The following is a 14,410-nucleotide window of genomic DNA, read 5'->3' as shown; positions in this document are numbered from 1 at the left end:
TTGGAAATTCATTGCATTTTTAAATTTTAAAATCTTTTGATAAATTTTTTTAATTAAAAAAATAAGCCAGGCGTAGTGGCTCACGCTTGTAATCCCAGCACTTTGGAAGGCTGAGGTGGGCAGATCACGAAATCAGGAGTTTCAGACCAGCCTGACCAACATGGTGAAACTCCCTCTCTACTAAAAATACAAAAATTAGCCAGGTGTGGTAGCACGTGCCTGTAATCCCAGCTACTCAGGAGGCTGAGGCAGGAAAATCACTTGAACCTGTGAGGCGGAGGTTGCGGTGAGCCGAGATCGTGCCACTGCGCTCCAGCTTGGGCGACAGAGTGAGACTCTGTCTCAAAAAAAAAAAAAAAGAATGTGGAGGCTGCTTATATACTAATATAAAACAATCATCAAGATACATTGGGTGAGAAACATAGAACAGTATACAGTAAAAAAACAAAAAACAAAACTACAGCTGGGGAAAAACAATATAGACCATGTGCTTATATATGCATAAAATATTCCTGGAAAGATACACAAGAAATGATTAACAGAGGTTGTGGGAAAAGAACTGGATGTCTGGGGGACTGAGATGGGAGTAAAACTTGTTATTTGCCCTTTTATAGCTTTTGGGTTTTACTTACTGGGTGTATATATTACTTCTTCAAAACAGAAATAGGTATATTTTCCTTTTCCTTTTTTTTTCTTTGAGACAAAGTCTCGCTGTGTCACCCAGGCTGGAGTGCAATGGCACCATGTCAGCTCACTGCAACCTCCACCTCCTGGGTTTAAGTGATTCTCCTGTCTCAGCCTCCCGAGTAGCTGGGATTACAGGCGTGTGCCAACATGCCCAGCTAATTTTTGTATTTTTAGTAGAGACAGCGTTTCACCATGTTGGCCAGGCTGGTCTCAAACTCCTGACCTCAGGTGATCTGCCCGCCTTGGCCTCCCAAGGTGCTGCGATTACAGGCATGAGCCACCGCGCCCAGCCTAAAGAAAATACTCACATGTTTTCTTTTGTTCCTTTTTCCAAGATAGCCTCATTCCTTTTGTGTGCTTTCCTGCCTTAGCGATTTTTCACCAGGCCAAAATCATAAGCATCCTTAACCACCTGAGCCCATAAGAGAAGTGAAAAGCAGAGAGCAAGGCGGTTGGCAGAAGCACTGGCCCCTGGATGCAAGAGGGAAGTGAGGTCTGTAAGGAGAAGCACTGGCCCCTGGATGCAAGAGGGAAGTGAGGTCTGTAAGGAGAAGCACTGGCCCCTGGATACAAGAGGGAAGTGAGGTCTGTAAGGAGCAAGGAACGCTCTGCCTCCCCGACCCCCACACAGCTACTGCCTGAGGTTCTGCCCTCTGAATACTCCCCACGGGGGTTTAAAGCATAAATGTCTCCCCACAGGGTCACAGCTCAGTCTGTTTCTTGTGTTACTCCTTCGCCAGGCTTCCCGTGGGTCCTCCCTCCTCCCTTCTTGGTTAGCAGCACACCAGCCGCCAGCCCCACCCACTCCAGGACCTGCTTCACCCCCTGACGTCACGGGCATCTGGGAACTTCACCATCAAAAGTCCCTAGTGGGGTTGTTTTAAAAATAGGAGCCGTCCTTAAACCACACGGTAAAGTCGAAGTATCTTATCTTTGGAAGCTTCATCTCCCATTTCTGGGTCCATCTATTTATCGCTTCAGTGGCTTTCTATTACATTCCTTGAGGGTTTTGTGCCTATCCCTCCTTTTTCTGTTAAAAAAAATTTGCTTTCTTTTTTTTTTTTGAAACGGAGTCTTGCTGCGTCACACAGGCTGGAGTGCAGTGGCCGGATCTCAGCTCACTGCAAGCTCCACCTCCCAGGTTTAAGCCATTCTCCTGCCTCAGCCTCCCGAGTAGCTGGGACTACAGGCGCCTGCCACCTCGCCCTGCTAGTTTTGTGTATTTTTTTTAGTAGAGACAGAGTTTCACCGTGTTAGCCAGGATGGTTTCGATCTCCTGACCTCGTGATCTGCCCATCTCAGCCTCCCAAAGTGCTGGGATTACAGGCTTGAGCCACCGCGCCCGGCCAAAATTTGCTTTCAAGAATAGAAAATAGCAACCTAAATAATCAAAAACAAGGGATAATTTAATATTTTGGTATATTAATGAGGATACTATTAAGGTTGTTAAAGAAATTTCAATGACAGGAAAGGATATTATAATGTATTTTGGAGGAAAATTAAGATTTTCAAACCTATGTCCTAATGCTGGGTAACTTTTTTTTTCTTTTCTGTGTTTTCTAAAATATTTGTAATGGGCATACATTGCTTTTATAATATGAAACAACAGATGCCATAAAGAAAAATAGGATATAAAGTTCATAAACCCTGAGGACTAATAGATGAAAAGTCAAAAAAGTTTCTATCTCGCGGAAGTCTGCATTTTCAGTCACTCACAGCCTTAAGCTACAGGTAAAACTAGGAGGTCAGAAAGACAGGTAGGAGCAAAGGCACCAAGGGAGGCCCATGGACCACGAGTCTTCTGAAAACAGTCATTTCATGCTGAGCCCTTTGCAGGTTCACAACTTGTGATTTCTCTCCTTCTCATGCCAAGAAGCCAAGAGCTTAGGGAACCAGAGTGAGCCATGCTTTGTTTCGCCGTTGTTGTTTTTGTTTGTTGGTTTGTTTTTTGAGATGGAGTCTCCCTCTGTCACCCAGGCCGGAGGGCAGGGGCGCGATCTTGGTTCACTGCAACCTCCGTCTCCTGGGTTCAAGTGATTCTCCTGCCTCAGCCTCCCCAAGTAGCTGGGACTACAGGCACGCACCACCACACCCAGCTACATTTTTTTTTTTTTTTTTTTTGTATTTTTAGTATAGACCAGGTTTCACCATGTTGGCCAGGCTGTTCTCAAACTCTTGACCTCAGGTGATCCGCCTGCCTTGGCCTCCCAAAGTGCCTGGATTATAGGCATGAGCCACCATGCCCGGCCAAGTGAGCCATACTTTAACAGCCATGAACTTGTGGCGAACCTCAATGACACAGATGCCAATCCACAATAAAGCCTAGCATGGGGCAGACTCTCAGGGACACATCATAAATGATGATGACACAGATTCTACTGTTTCTGTTTAACCAGTTTGGAGAGGAATTTTCCTTTCAACCAACTTTCATCACACTGGTTTTGTGAACAGCTATTTCCCTAACCCTTAAGGATTTGCGACATAGCTAGGGGTGATTCTAAGATGGAAGTTTAGGATGCTTACTACATATCTTAAGATGCAAATGCAAGAATAAAGCCCATAAGACTGATTTTAAAGTGGTCAGAAGCCGGGTGCAGTAGTGCACGCCTATAGTCCCAGCTACTTGGGAGGCTGAGCTTGGGGTATAGTAATTCAAAGGGCAACAATATAGCCATTAAAATAATTTGCATGTTTGCTGACATGAAAAGATACTCATAGCATATTGCTACATGAAAGAGGGTCTAAGATTATAATATTATAGATAACAATATATACACAGACCTATACGGTCATACATCTGTAGAAATTAAAATGTCTATATGAGACATTAACAAAATCTCTGCTTTTCTTTATCTGTTTTTCTCATATTTTCTATATTAAATATATATTATTGTTAATAAAATGTTAAAAGATACCAAAGTAAATATCTTATTGCTTTTTATTTGTTTATTTATGTTTTTGAGGTGGAGTCTCCCTCTGTTGCTCTGGCTGGAGTGCAGTGGCGCAATCTCAGCTCACTGTAACCTCCGCCTCCTGGGTTCAAGCAAATCTTGTGCCTCAGCCTCCCGAGTAGCTGGGATCGCAGGCATGTGCCACCACACCCAGCTAATTTTTTGTAGTTTTAGTAGAGAAAGGGTTTCACCATGTTGGCCAGGCTGGTCTGGTGCTCCTGGCCTCCCTGCTGGGCCTCTCAAAATGCTGGGATTACAGGCATGAGCCACTGTGTCCAGCTCCTATTGCATTTTTACATAAAATATGATCTTTATATATTATTGCAAAAGAAAACAAGTTATCGTAGACCAGTTTAAATCAAAAAGTTTTTTTATTTTTGAAGAAGGCTAGTTTTCATCTGGAGTTTGAAGATGATAATGGTTTTAGAATGGCAGGGAAGAAAAAGGAGGTCATATTCAAAGCCCCTCAGGTGGCAACGGGCAAGTGCCTATGTGTGTGTGTGCATGTGTGTACATGTATGCAGGTTTTGGGAGTGGGGGTGAGAAGCAGTGAATTTATCCAGAGCAAGGCAGCTGCAGGACAGTCTAGGGAATGTGAACATTATAGTCCAGGTACATAACAGCCCAGAGGTTCCTAAGTAAAGCAGCACCTCCCGAAAGTGTGCTGGAGGACAAAGACTCTAACTGTCCTGTGTAAATGAGACTGGACAGGGGAGAGGCAGGAGGCAGGAGGCTCAAAAGGCTGGTGTTGGAAGGAAAAATGGGAAGGGGCATCTCTGGGGCGGGGGGCGCAAAGGAGCACAAAAGGTAAGAATGAAGAACATTCAATAGGGTCCGAGGGCTGCAGCCCAAGCAGCGCTGTGATGACTTTAAAGCCCTGGGATCCTAGTCCTGTCCTAACCACTTCCTGGCATTGCGACCTTCCTCATCTCTAGGGAGATGACAACAGCTATACCCTGCCCACTTCACAGAGTGGGTGAAGGGTCATGGAGATGACCTGAACAAAAGCAGCTAGAACATGAAGCAGCTGCACAAATATCAGGCATGGTTGTCTTGCATGCAGGTAGTGGCTGCAGAGAGAGATTACACTCTCTGAGAACACGGGGCTGCAAAAGTCAAGACAGTCCAGGACTTGGCCTCAGCCTAGTTGATGCCTTTAGTGAACAGAGAGTTTCTGGAGAAGCACCAATTTGCTGAAAAGGATCAGTTCCCTTCCCCAAGCCAGGAACCAAAGCTACATGGTTCAGGGTAAAGAGGCACATTGTCAACACCACTCCATAGGTGGCTTCTCCTCAAACTGTCAGAGCTAGAAGGGCATTGGGCATCATCTAGTTCAAGCCCCTGGTGTTATAGGTGAGGATAAAGAGGCCCCGAGGAGCAGAAGAGTGACTTGATCAAGGTCCCCTAATGATAGAGGCAGGAGGACAGAAGAGTGATATTGCCAGGTAGACCATTTTCTCCTCACCTATGGGTAACAAGCTAACTCAAACAGCATCTTCTTTTTACCGGACTTCTGCACAGCCTCCCCACAACCTGTTCTCCCTACAGAGGGTGATCCTTAGTAGTCAGAGAGAGCCCTAAAAACCCAAATCTAACCATGTCATTTTCCTGCTGAAAGTACTTTGATGGGCTGGCAGCAACTCCTACCCTCCACCCTCTACTGAAGACTCAGCTCCTGTCCTGCAGCCCACAGCTAATGCTCCCTCTCTTGGACGCTTCAACCTCGCCACTGTTTTGCAAAGAATTCCCTCCTTAAACTCCACAGCCACCCCTTTTGAGTTTTCCTCTGCTTCCTGCCCAGGACCTTGGCAATGTTGGTGGCCTATGAAGCCTGTGAGGTGGCCCCTGCCTGCCCTCCTATCAACACCACCGACCCTGTGCTCTGACTCAAACACGCTTATCCCCTGAACTGAGCTGCAGTTTATGTTACAAACTTTACAGTTCCCAGCAAATCTTCATAGCATTTGTCATAATTTGCAGTGCACATGTGTCTATGCATATAGACACGTGTGGGATTATTTGATCTACCTCTGTCTCACTAGACTGTAAAATGAGACTCTCTGGTTGATCTACTTTCCCGAGTCTGAAGGCCAAAGGGTTTGGAGGTAAAATGCTCACAGAGACTCAGCTGCTACTAGCCTCCTTGTCAGTCTCTCTCAGTGACATGTTATAAAGGGAAAATGGAAAATTGCTACAGATGCTCTGAAAACAACACCCTTGGCACCTCCTCCTCAGCCAAGCAGCATGTGGGGGACACATGGGGCAGGGAGAATGGGTGCTGGCTGCTCCTGAGAGCCATAAACACAGTCAAGGCCTGGGGTCAGAGCTTGCCCTTGGGAACAAATCCCACAGAAATGTCCCAAAGATGGAGGAGGCTATTAACATGCTTCACTCAGACTGCACTGCCCAGGGAGAGAACACAGTCTTATTATTAACCTCAGCGTATTAATATTTGATAAAGCATCTTTACAATGATAGATAGCAGTCACCCATAGAAGGCAAGCAGCCTTGGTTCTGTAAAGAGTTCTGAGAGAGGAAGTACAGCTTTTATCAAGAGTGGTAAGGGGACAATGGAAGGTTTTATGTCCTGGGCAGGGGAAACCTGCCCTGGGCCACACAGTGCAGGTGGCAAGCTAACATCTCTTGCAGGTTTATCTGCACAGGTAACTGGCAGGTTTATCTACACTGTGTCCTGCCTGGGGGCAGGGGGACAATCTCACCATGGCTGACCTCCCAGAGAAAGCTGCGGATCCAATTTTTTCCCTCTGACATTAAAATGGTTGCCGACAATGATAGCTATTTCTGTGGATAGTATATTTTCCCAATATGTAGTCTCTAAATAAAACTCCATTTTATGTTTTGAAATCTGAGAAGAAGAAAACATTACAAACCTCCCATTAATGACACCACCATCTTTGTTGGTTACAGGTACCTGGAGACAGACATGGGGGAACCATGGACAACTGGCGCCTTGCTCTCCAGCAGCTGCACCTGAATCTGTCAACTTAACAGAGAAGCTACTGATACCTATCCAGGGCGGTGAGGCCCTGCTCCCTGAGAAATCACTCGCCCTCTGGACACAAAGCCCTCCTAGGCAACTGGGGCACCTGAGATCAGCATCCTCCTGTACACAAGGGGAAAGGGGTCTGAGAGAGAGGTCAAACATGTCCGGAGGACACTCTCAGGCCCTTTCAGCAGCAGAGTCAGGAAAAGGCCTCTACCACCCTCCCTGGGGAGTTCTTGGCAGCCAAGGAGGTGGGCGGGGAGCAGGAGCATCTGAGGAATGTCTGCAGCCACAGAACTTAGCCTTGGGGCCTGCACGCAGTGGGTCCAGAAGACAGTTAAGGTTCAAAGTGGCAGCAACTATGTGCTTCAGAGTGCAGACACACAGGCTGTAGTGCATCTGCTGCCCCGCAGCAGTCTCGGAATTGTCCTCAACCAACCTCACCCCTCAACCTCATCTCTCTTCCAGGAAGAAGGCTACAAAGAGACAATGCAGGAAGGAAGGTCATCTCTAGCTTGCCGCATCACTTGGATTTGAATGTAAAGGCAAAACCTGAATGGGCAACATAGATCTCTATATACCTGGTTTTAAAATGAAAGGCCTTGTGTAGTCTATCCTTTGGTGATTGCTCCATGGGCCAAAGAACAGGAGGAAGACTGAGAAAGAACATGAAGGCTGCGTCTCCCACAGGCTCTTTGCAGGAGGCTCTGGACTGCTCCCTGCACTGCAAGATGCCTCCAAGATGCCTCTCTGAGCCGAGAAGCTGTAAATCACGCAGCAGGCGGCACACAGGATGCCGGAGGCCAAGCTGTGTGCATGGGTAAGGCAGGGGAGTGGAAGGAGGGAGGGGAGGAAAGAGAGAAAAGGGGAGTGAGGCTCATGCACAGGTCTTCTCTTTTTGGGGCATCTTTCCACGGGGTTCCTCCACTCCCTGCTCTCCCAGCTGGGCCATATCTACCCTGAGGCAGTGTCCTCACTAGAGTCACTGGAGTCTGTACCCAGGTGCCAGGGAGGGGAGGAGTGTGCAGGCAGGCAGACGCCTCCTCTGGGGTGAGGAGAGGGAGACAGAGGGCGGGCATTCTGACTGGTAAGTTCCCTGCAGCCTGCAGTGCTTCATTCTTCATCCAGACAGCCACGAATGCTCATCTGGTAGCTCCCAGTATGAAAAGGGGAAGGAGAAGAAATGGGGCTGTGTGACAATTAGGGGGACTCTAGGAGATGGGGGGAGCCTTTCTATTGAAACATGAAGGCTGGAACCTTTTGGAAGGATAGGAACTTGGGCTTTTCAGTTGCTGCTCTTCCTGTAATCCCTCAAAACAGGCCTAGAAAGTAGGAAGGTGCCAGAGGCAGTCATTGAAAGAGAGAAGCATGGTCTCCAGCCCAGGAAGAAGCCTCAGGGCTATCTGCTACTTAACCTCATGACAGGCGGCCAGTTTAGAGACTGACATTAAAAAGCTAAAATCTGCTCAGGGAGCTACAGGGCAAATGTTCCTGCTGGGATCCCAGCCCTCCCCTTGGCATTGCCAAGGTCAAATCCACCCCCTTACAGGAGCCTTTTGCAACATTTTCCTACCCATCTTCCTTTTCACTTTAGTTAGGCCGACTCCCAGTTTCATACAGAAAGTCATTCATTGTGGAGAGAGGTCAGGTTTTTACGTACTAGGACAGATTAGCCAGATGGCTTGTTTCTTTAGGTCCAGGAAGGAAGACCTGGGAGTGGTATGAAAGGCAGAATAGGGAGTATTTCCTTTGGAGTTGAGAGGAATTTTACTTAAGAGGCAGAAAAGAGCACATCCAGTCACCCAAATTCAGGTCTTCCAACCATAGGTCATTAAATGGAGATGGGCCTAGAGAAACTGTCTCCTCTGGAAAAGCATTTGACGAGACCATCATCCTTCGGTTTCTTGGGCCTTCCATGTCACCCAGTCAGATGGCAGAGACACAGCCAGGGTCATGGACTGGATAGTCTTATGGAGAGAGAGACCTGCACGGCATGGGGCTTCATCTCATGGGCATCAGGTCTGGGGGAAGGGGAAAGAGCCCAGGGCTCCAAGCACAAACATTAGCCTGATTTCCTTGGTCCCTGGCTTTTTCTTCCAACTCAGACTTCTGAGGCAAAGGAGGGTGGGGGTTAAGAAGGAAGAAACAGGTCCCAGAACAGGCCAAGGTACAACAGGCAAGGAAAAAGACCAAGCTCATGATCTTGAATGTCTGAAGTTGGGAAAAGAGAAAGGACAGAAAACACCTATGGGGAATTTTCTTAGTACTAACATTATCTAACATTCACCTAGCATTTTATTATTAATAAAAACTTTCATAAACTTTATCTTATTTGCTCTTCACAACAACCTTGAGAAAATACTATCATCCCTATTTTATAAAAATGGAAAAGGAGTCAGTGATCCTCCACTGCAGTGGCATTAAAGGCGGAATCAAGACTTGAATCTGGATCTTGTGACATGTTCCTCCTCACCCCAGGACCTTCCATTTCTGAAGAGGATGCCAGGCCAATTTCCCCTACTTTACCACATATACCTATGAAGCAGGTCACTGCTATCTTCTAAGCAACTCAGGGCTGAATTCCCTCCTTGCCTTAATATTCCTGTAAGTGGGAGAGTGGCTGAGAGCTCCCTAATGTTTCTTCTTTTTTTTTTTGAGACGGAGTCTCACTCTGTCGCCCAGGCTGGAGTGCAGTGGCGCGATCTCCACTCACTGCAAGCTCCGCCTCCCGGGTTCACGCCATTCTCCTGCCTCAGCCTCCTGTGTAGCTGGGACTACAGATGCCCGCCACCACGCCCGGCTAATTTTGTATTTTAGTAGAGACAGGGTTTCACCGTGTTAGTCAGGATGGTCTCGATCTCCTGACCTCGTGATCCACCCGTCTTGGCCTCCCAAAGTGCTGGGATTACAGGCGTGAGCCACCGCGCCCGGCCCCTAATGTTTTTTTTGAAAGACTGACCCCTGCCTAAGCTGTTAAGGTGGCCCCAGTGACAGTACTAAAGGGAAAAAAAGTCAAGACTTTGAGACTAGGAAGGCTGACATGCTCCCTTTCTCCATTTTGCCTACCCAGCAGAATGAGCATATCTGCCACTCTATTTAGACCTTTCCAAAGCTTTAGCTCAAGCCCAGATCACCTAGAGTGGACTCTCAGGAGAAGGAAGCCAGTGACCACTTAGGTTGTTCATTTTTTGAAAATCTTGAAAGGACCTCAAACTTGCATGTTTACTAGTTGGCCAGATGTTCTGAATCGTTAAGGCCCAGGCATACAATTCTACACTCTGTGGCGTTTCCTCTCCCTGGGGACATTCAGATTCTCTGGTAAGTCAGATGCATGCTCCTGGTGAGGCGTAGGCTCAACTAGGCACAGCCAATGTCAGCAAAGGCTCTTTCCTGATCAATCTAGGACTGACCACTAAGCACAGAGTCTCGCTCTGTCACCAGGCTGGAGTGCAGTGGCATGACCTTGGCTCACTGCAACCTCCGCTTCTCAGGTTCAAGCGATTCTTGTGCCTCAGCTTCTTGAGTAGCTGGAATTACAGGCATGCACCACCACGCCCAGTTATTTATTTATTCATTTTTTGTAATTTAGTAGAGACGGAGTTTCGCCATGTCGGCCAGGCTGGTCTTGAGCTTCTGGTCTCAAGCCATACACTTACCTCAGCATCCCAAAGTACTGGGATTATAGGCATGAGCTACCATGCCCGGCTTTGTGCTTGGCTCTTTAACGTATCTCTACCAACTTCCCAAGCAGCTCATCAGACCTGGCAACAGCACACACAGGCCAACTGGAGAAACCTGGGGCCCTTCTGCCTGCCAGAATCACACACACCCTTCAGTTCCCAGCTCAAAGGCTGCGTCCTCCATGAACTGTTCCCTGATTCTCCCTGCATCTCTTCCTTGGCTCTCTCATTGCTGTTTAATTTATGTGCTCTTCCTACAGTTCTTCTCTAACTCCTCTCATGCTAATTAATTGTGAACATAGTTCATTTTCCCTAATAGATTGTGAACTCCTGAGAGACAGACACTATATTGAATTCATCTGTGGCTCCCCTCTCCCCTTTCACGTTTGGCCAGGGGTTTAGCTTTAAACATAGTAGGAGTACAAGAAGTAACTATTAAAATAGAATTTACCTTGGTTTCTTAAAAAAGATAAAAGGATCTCTGCACAAAGTCTGGTCCCCACTTTTACCTTGCTTTGGCAAATTTTATGGAATATGGTACCCTCTCCCTCCACCTGGATCACCAGGGTCATTGCAGCTAGATCCAGCCGGCACAGAGATATAAGAAGGTAAAACCAGACTGACAAAGCCAATGGTTCCAAGTTTGGTTGGCTTCAATTAACGCATACAAAACCAATGGAACACTGCTATGGTCTGTCCCCAAGGGAAACCAAGGGAGAATTTTGTGGGGTCAAGGAGGGTGAGAAGGAAATGAAGGAAGAAGAAAGAGAGTTTCCTGTAAAGAGCAAGGACACCAGTGGTGAAGAGTGAGACCCAGGTGGATTCCTTGTCATGATAAGGGAAATGAGACACCACAGCATTCCTTTCCCAGGATGAGAAGCCCAGACACTCCAAGGTGTGAGGTCATTATGGTCCCAGAGGGTCCAGGGCCCTGCTCAGGCTTCAAGATCAGCCGGGGACTGTGGTATCTGGGAGCTGAGTGCAGGGAGGGAGGGTGGAAGAGGATTACTACAACCTTCAATTTGGGCCATAAGGTATGGGGCAGTGGGAGAATCACTCCAGACAGTGTTTATGGGGAAGGTTGTGGTCTTCTTCGGAGGTGGAAGACAGGAATAGTCAATGAGAGGGAGATAGGTTCAATGTGGGCTGCTGACTGGTGGATCAGGGGAAGGAACCCAGACCCCACACATACACACACAACCCCATGCAACTCCACCTTTCTTACTGGCCGAGGGCTTAGGGTCGGAATATAGTTATCCTGGGTCAAGTTCAGAGAGGCAATACTCACAGGAGTTGGGGAAAAAAAATCCCAAGAATCAGATATCAGCCAACAGGGGAGGAGAAGTCATTTCTATTAGAGATTTAAGATATTCTCCACCCCCATCTTCTCTCTCTCTCTCTGTCACACACACACACACACACACACACACGAGAGAGAGAGAGAGAGAGAGAGAGAGAGAGAGAGAGAGAGAGAGAGAGAGAGAGGGTGGGGCTGGAGAATATCTTAAATCTCTAATAGAAATGGCTTCTCCTCCCCCTACCGGCTGAGGTCTGATTCTTGGGATTCACACACACACACACAAACACACACACACACTCACACACACACACACATACAGAGAGAGACAGAGAAAGAGAGAGAGAGAAAGATCTATTATGAACCTGCTAAGCAAAAATCTAATTCCAGTTTAAGGATGAAAGGTTTCATCAAGAAAATCCTTCCTGAAGCAGTGGCGAGGATGTTATCTGCTCTCGATTTCCTATCCAATCACTCCTTTTGGGACCACAGAGAGGATGACAATTCCTCTCTCCAGGCCTAGGCAGGAAATCGGGGTTAACCAGAGGCCCTGTGTACCTGCGCCTGGCTGTCCAGCCCTCAGACACTGCTTTGCCCAGACTCTTGTACTTCTCACTTTGGCCACAGGTCACTCAGGACAGAGGCAGAGGGCAGGTCCCACCTGGTCCCAGCTTCAGCACCTCCTTGCTTCTCAGAGGCCCTTGCGGGCAAAGGCTGCCAGAGCCTGTGCTCCCTCCCAAGGGGACCCCCACCTCCCTGAGCCCGGCAAACATGTCTCCATCACTGCCATGCCAGGGCTCACCCAACACACATGGAGGATCCACACTAGGTGGGGAGGGCTGTGAACCTTGTGATTGCGAGAATGCCCTCCAACCCCTGTGGCCCCAAACAGTACCTGCCAAGGCCTTGATCCGGGACCTCTCAAAGAGCCTGGCTGAGCTGTTGTCATTGTCCAGCTCGTCGTCTGGGGCGTCCCAGCGGGCATTGATCCGGCTGTAAGGTGGCTGGTTACCCACATTTTCAAACTCTGCGGCCGATGTCATGTCAGCAGGCTCTTAGCAGCTCGGCCTGCCTCAGTCTTCATGGAAGGATCCCTGGGGGACAGCAACACAGTCAGAGGGTTAGCTCTCTACCCGCTCGGACTTTTTCTCAGGGGAAACTTATTCGGAGCATCCAATGTGAGTAGATCCTGGCGGGAGCAGCACGCCGTGTCATCTGCCTGGGCATGCTTCCTACCCGGGTCTCTGGGTTGTTTGTTATAAAATATTGCAGCAGCAGCAGCAGCAGCAGCAGCAGCAGCAGCAGCAGCAGCAGCAGCAGCAGCAACAGTACCGGCGGCGGTGGCGGGGATGGAGAGCTGCATGTAGCAAGGGTCAGGACGGCCAGCAGGTGGAGATGTCAGTCGCAGCCGGCTGCTTCCTCCAGACCGGCCGCCCCGCCGTGGGGAGCACCCCGGGAGAGGGGAAGCTCTCCTGGGAGCCAGAGGCTGCGGGGCACGAGCTGAGGAAAGCAACCTTCACCCTGCAGACTGGGCCAGGACCTAACCTGGTGGGGGAGATGGGGACAGGCCAGGAGAAGGGAGAAGCTGGAAGTAGGCTGAGTCTGACCCAAATGGGAACCATGGGGAGAGATGGATGAGAGAGTTAAGCCACCACTGATGCCACCAGCCCAGGGCAGCTGCACTGGGGGGACTTCGCTCCTCCTGGAGGCTTTTCGAGAGCCCTCTGAGTTCCTTCCCAGCAGCTGGTATTCAGAAAGCTGACCTTGCATTTTAGGGCTTCTTTGGAGCATGACCAGGTGCTCAGATGAGGTCTCCTGTTGAATCCCAGGACAGACTGAGCAACCCAGAGGAGCCTGCTGTCCCATCAAGCGCATGGCAGTCAGGGCATCCCACGGACAATGGAATCATGCACTGCGAGTCCATGCGATGAACCAGCACATCAGGAGCACTGGGTCTTCCCTCACCCGTCATCCATCATTCCTACTCACTCATCCATTCATTCACAATTAATTCAAATAGGTACCAAGCTCCAACAAGGTGGCAGGCACTGTACTAGGCAGGGGCAAGCAAGACAGGAAAGGTCATGTCCCCATAGAGCTTGGACTCTGGTGGCAGAGACACACAATTAAGCAAGCAACTACAAGAAGGTGTGGTGTATGTCATGGCTGGCTTAGGTGGGGACTCGGCGGGGACTGGTGCCAGGGAGGGGAAGTTGAAGCTTATTCCTAAAGGAAGCTTGGAGGTACCCATGAAGTGACAGATGGGAAAGGACAAGAGCCCAAGCAAAGGGAATAAAGAGCAGGTGTAAAGTCCTGAACGTAAGAAAGAACACAGCAAGCTTTGGGAACCGTAAGAAGTCATGGGAAGGCAGGGGTGGGATCAGGGAGAAAAGTGAGGAGAGGGCCAGGGGGCCAGGCTCGGTCTTCAATGCCCTGGGCCCTAGGAAAATACTAGCTTTCTTCATCTGTACCTGCCATTCACTTCTCTTTCTGGGAATCTTAAGGGACTCCAAGATCAAGTCTGTAAGAGAGCAGGGGACCCAGACCCTTCACATCCAAGAGAGCAAAGCGGGAGGTGGGGAGGCTGTGAGGCAGACCCGTGTTGGGGGTTGACAGCCAGTGAGCTGTAAGGGAGACCACTCCCTGTGTGGCTGTGTGCACCCACAGCACACACACTGGCTCACATCCAACACACTGACACCAGCACACACATGCGCACCCACCAGGCACACGCTTTCGGAGGCACTGAAGCACATTAACCAGCTCAAGCATGAGATGGCAGCAGGGCTAC

At 48.8% G+C, this 14,410-nt stretch overlaps 1 protein-coding gene across 2 annotated transcripts in view; it reads right to left on the bottom strand.

Moving 5' to 3' along the window:
* The window catches only part of SPTB (spectrin beta, erythrocytic), a 143,213-nt gene that overhangs the window by 72,952 nt on the left and 55,851 nt on the right, over positions 1 to 14,410 (bottom strand). For both annotated transcript variants that reach the window (XM_017892442.1, XM_017892441.1), the window contains one exon: positions 12,515 to 12,713. In XM_017892442.1, coding sequence (XP_017747931.1) covers positions 12,515 to 12,662 — 148 coding nt within the window. In that variant the 5' untranslated portion in view covers positions 12,663 to 12,713. The remainder of the gene's footprint in view (positions 1 to 12,514; positions 12,714 to 14,410) is intronic.

Source organism: Rhinopithecus bieti, unplaced genomic scaffold (genome assembly GCF_001698545.2).
Source record: "Rhinopithecus bieti isolate Rb0 unplaced genomic scaffold, ASM169854v2 scaffold_20892, whole genome shotgun sequence".
Taxonomy (NCBI): Eukaryota; Metazoa; Chordata; class Mammalia; order Primates; family Cercopithecidae; genus Rhinopithecus; species Rhinopithecus bieti.
This window is presented reverse-complemented; position numbering and strand designations above follow the sequence as displayed.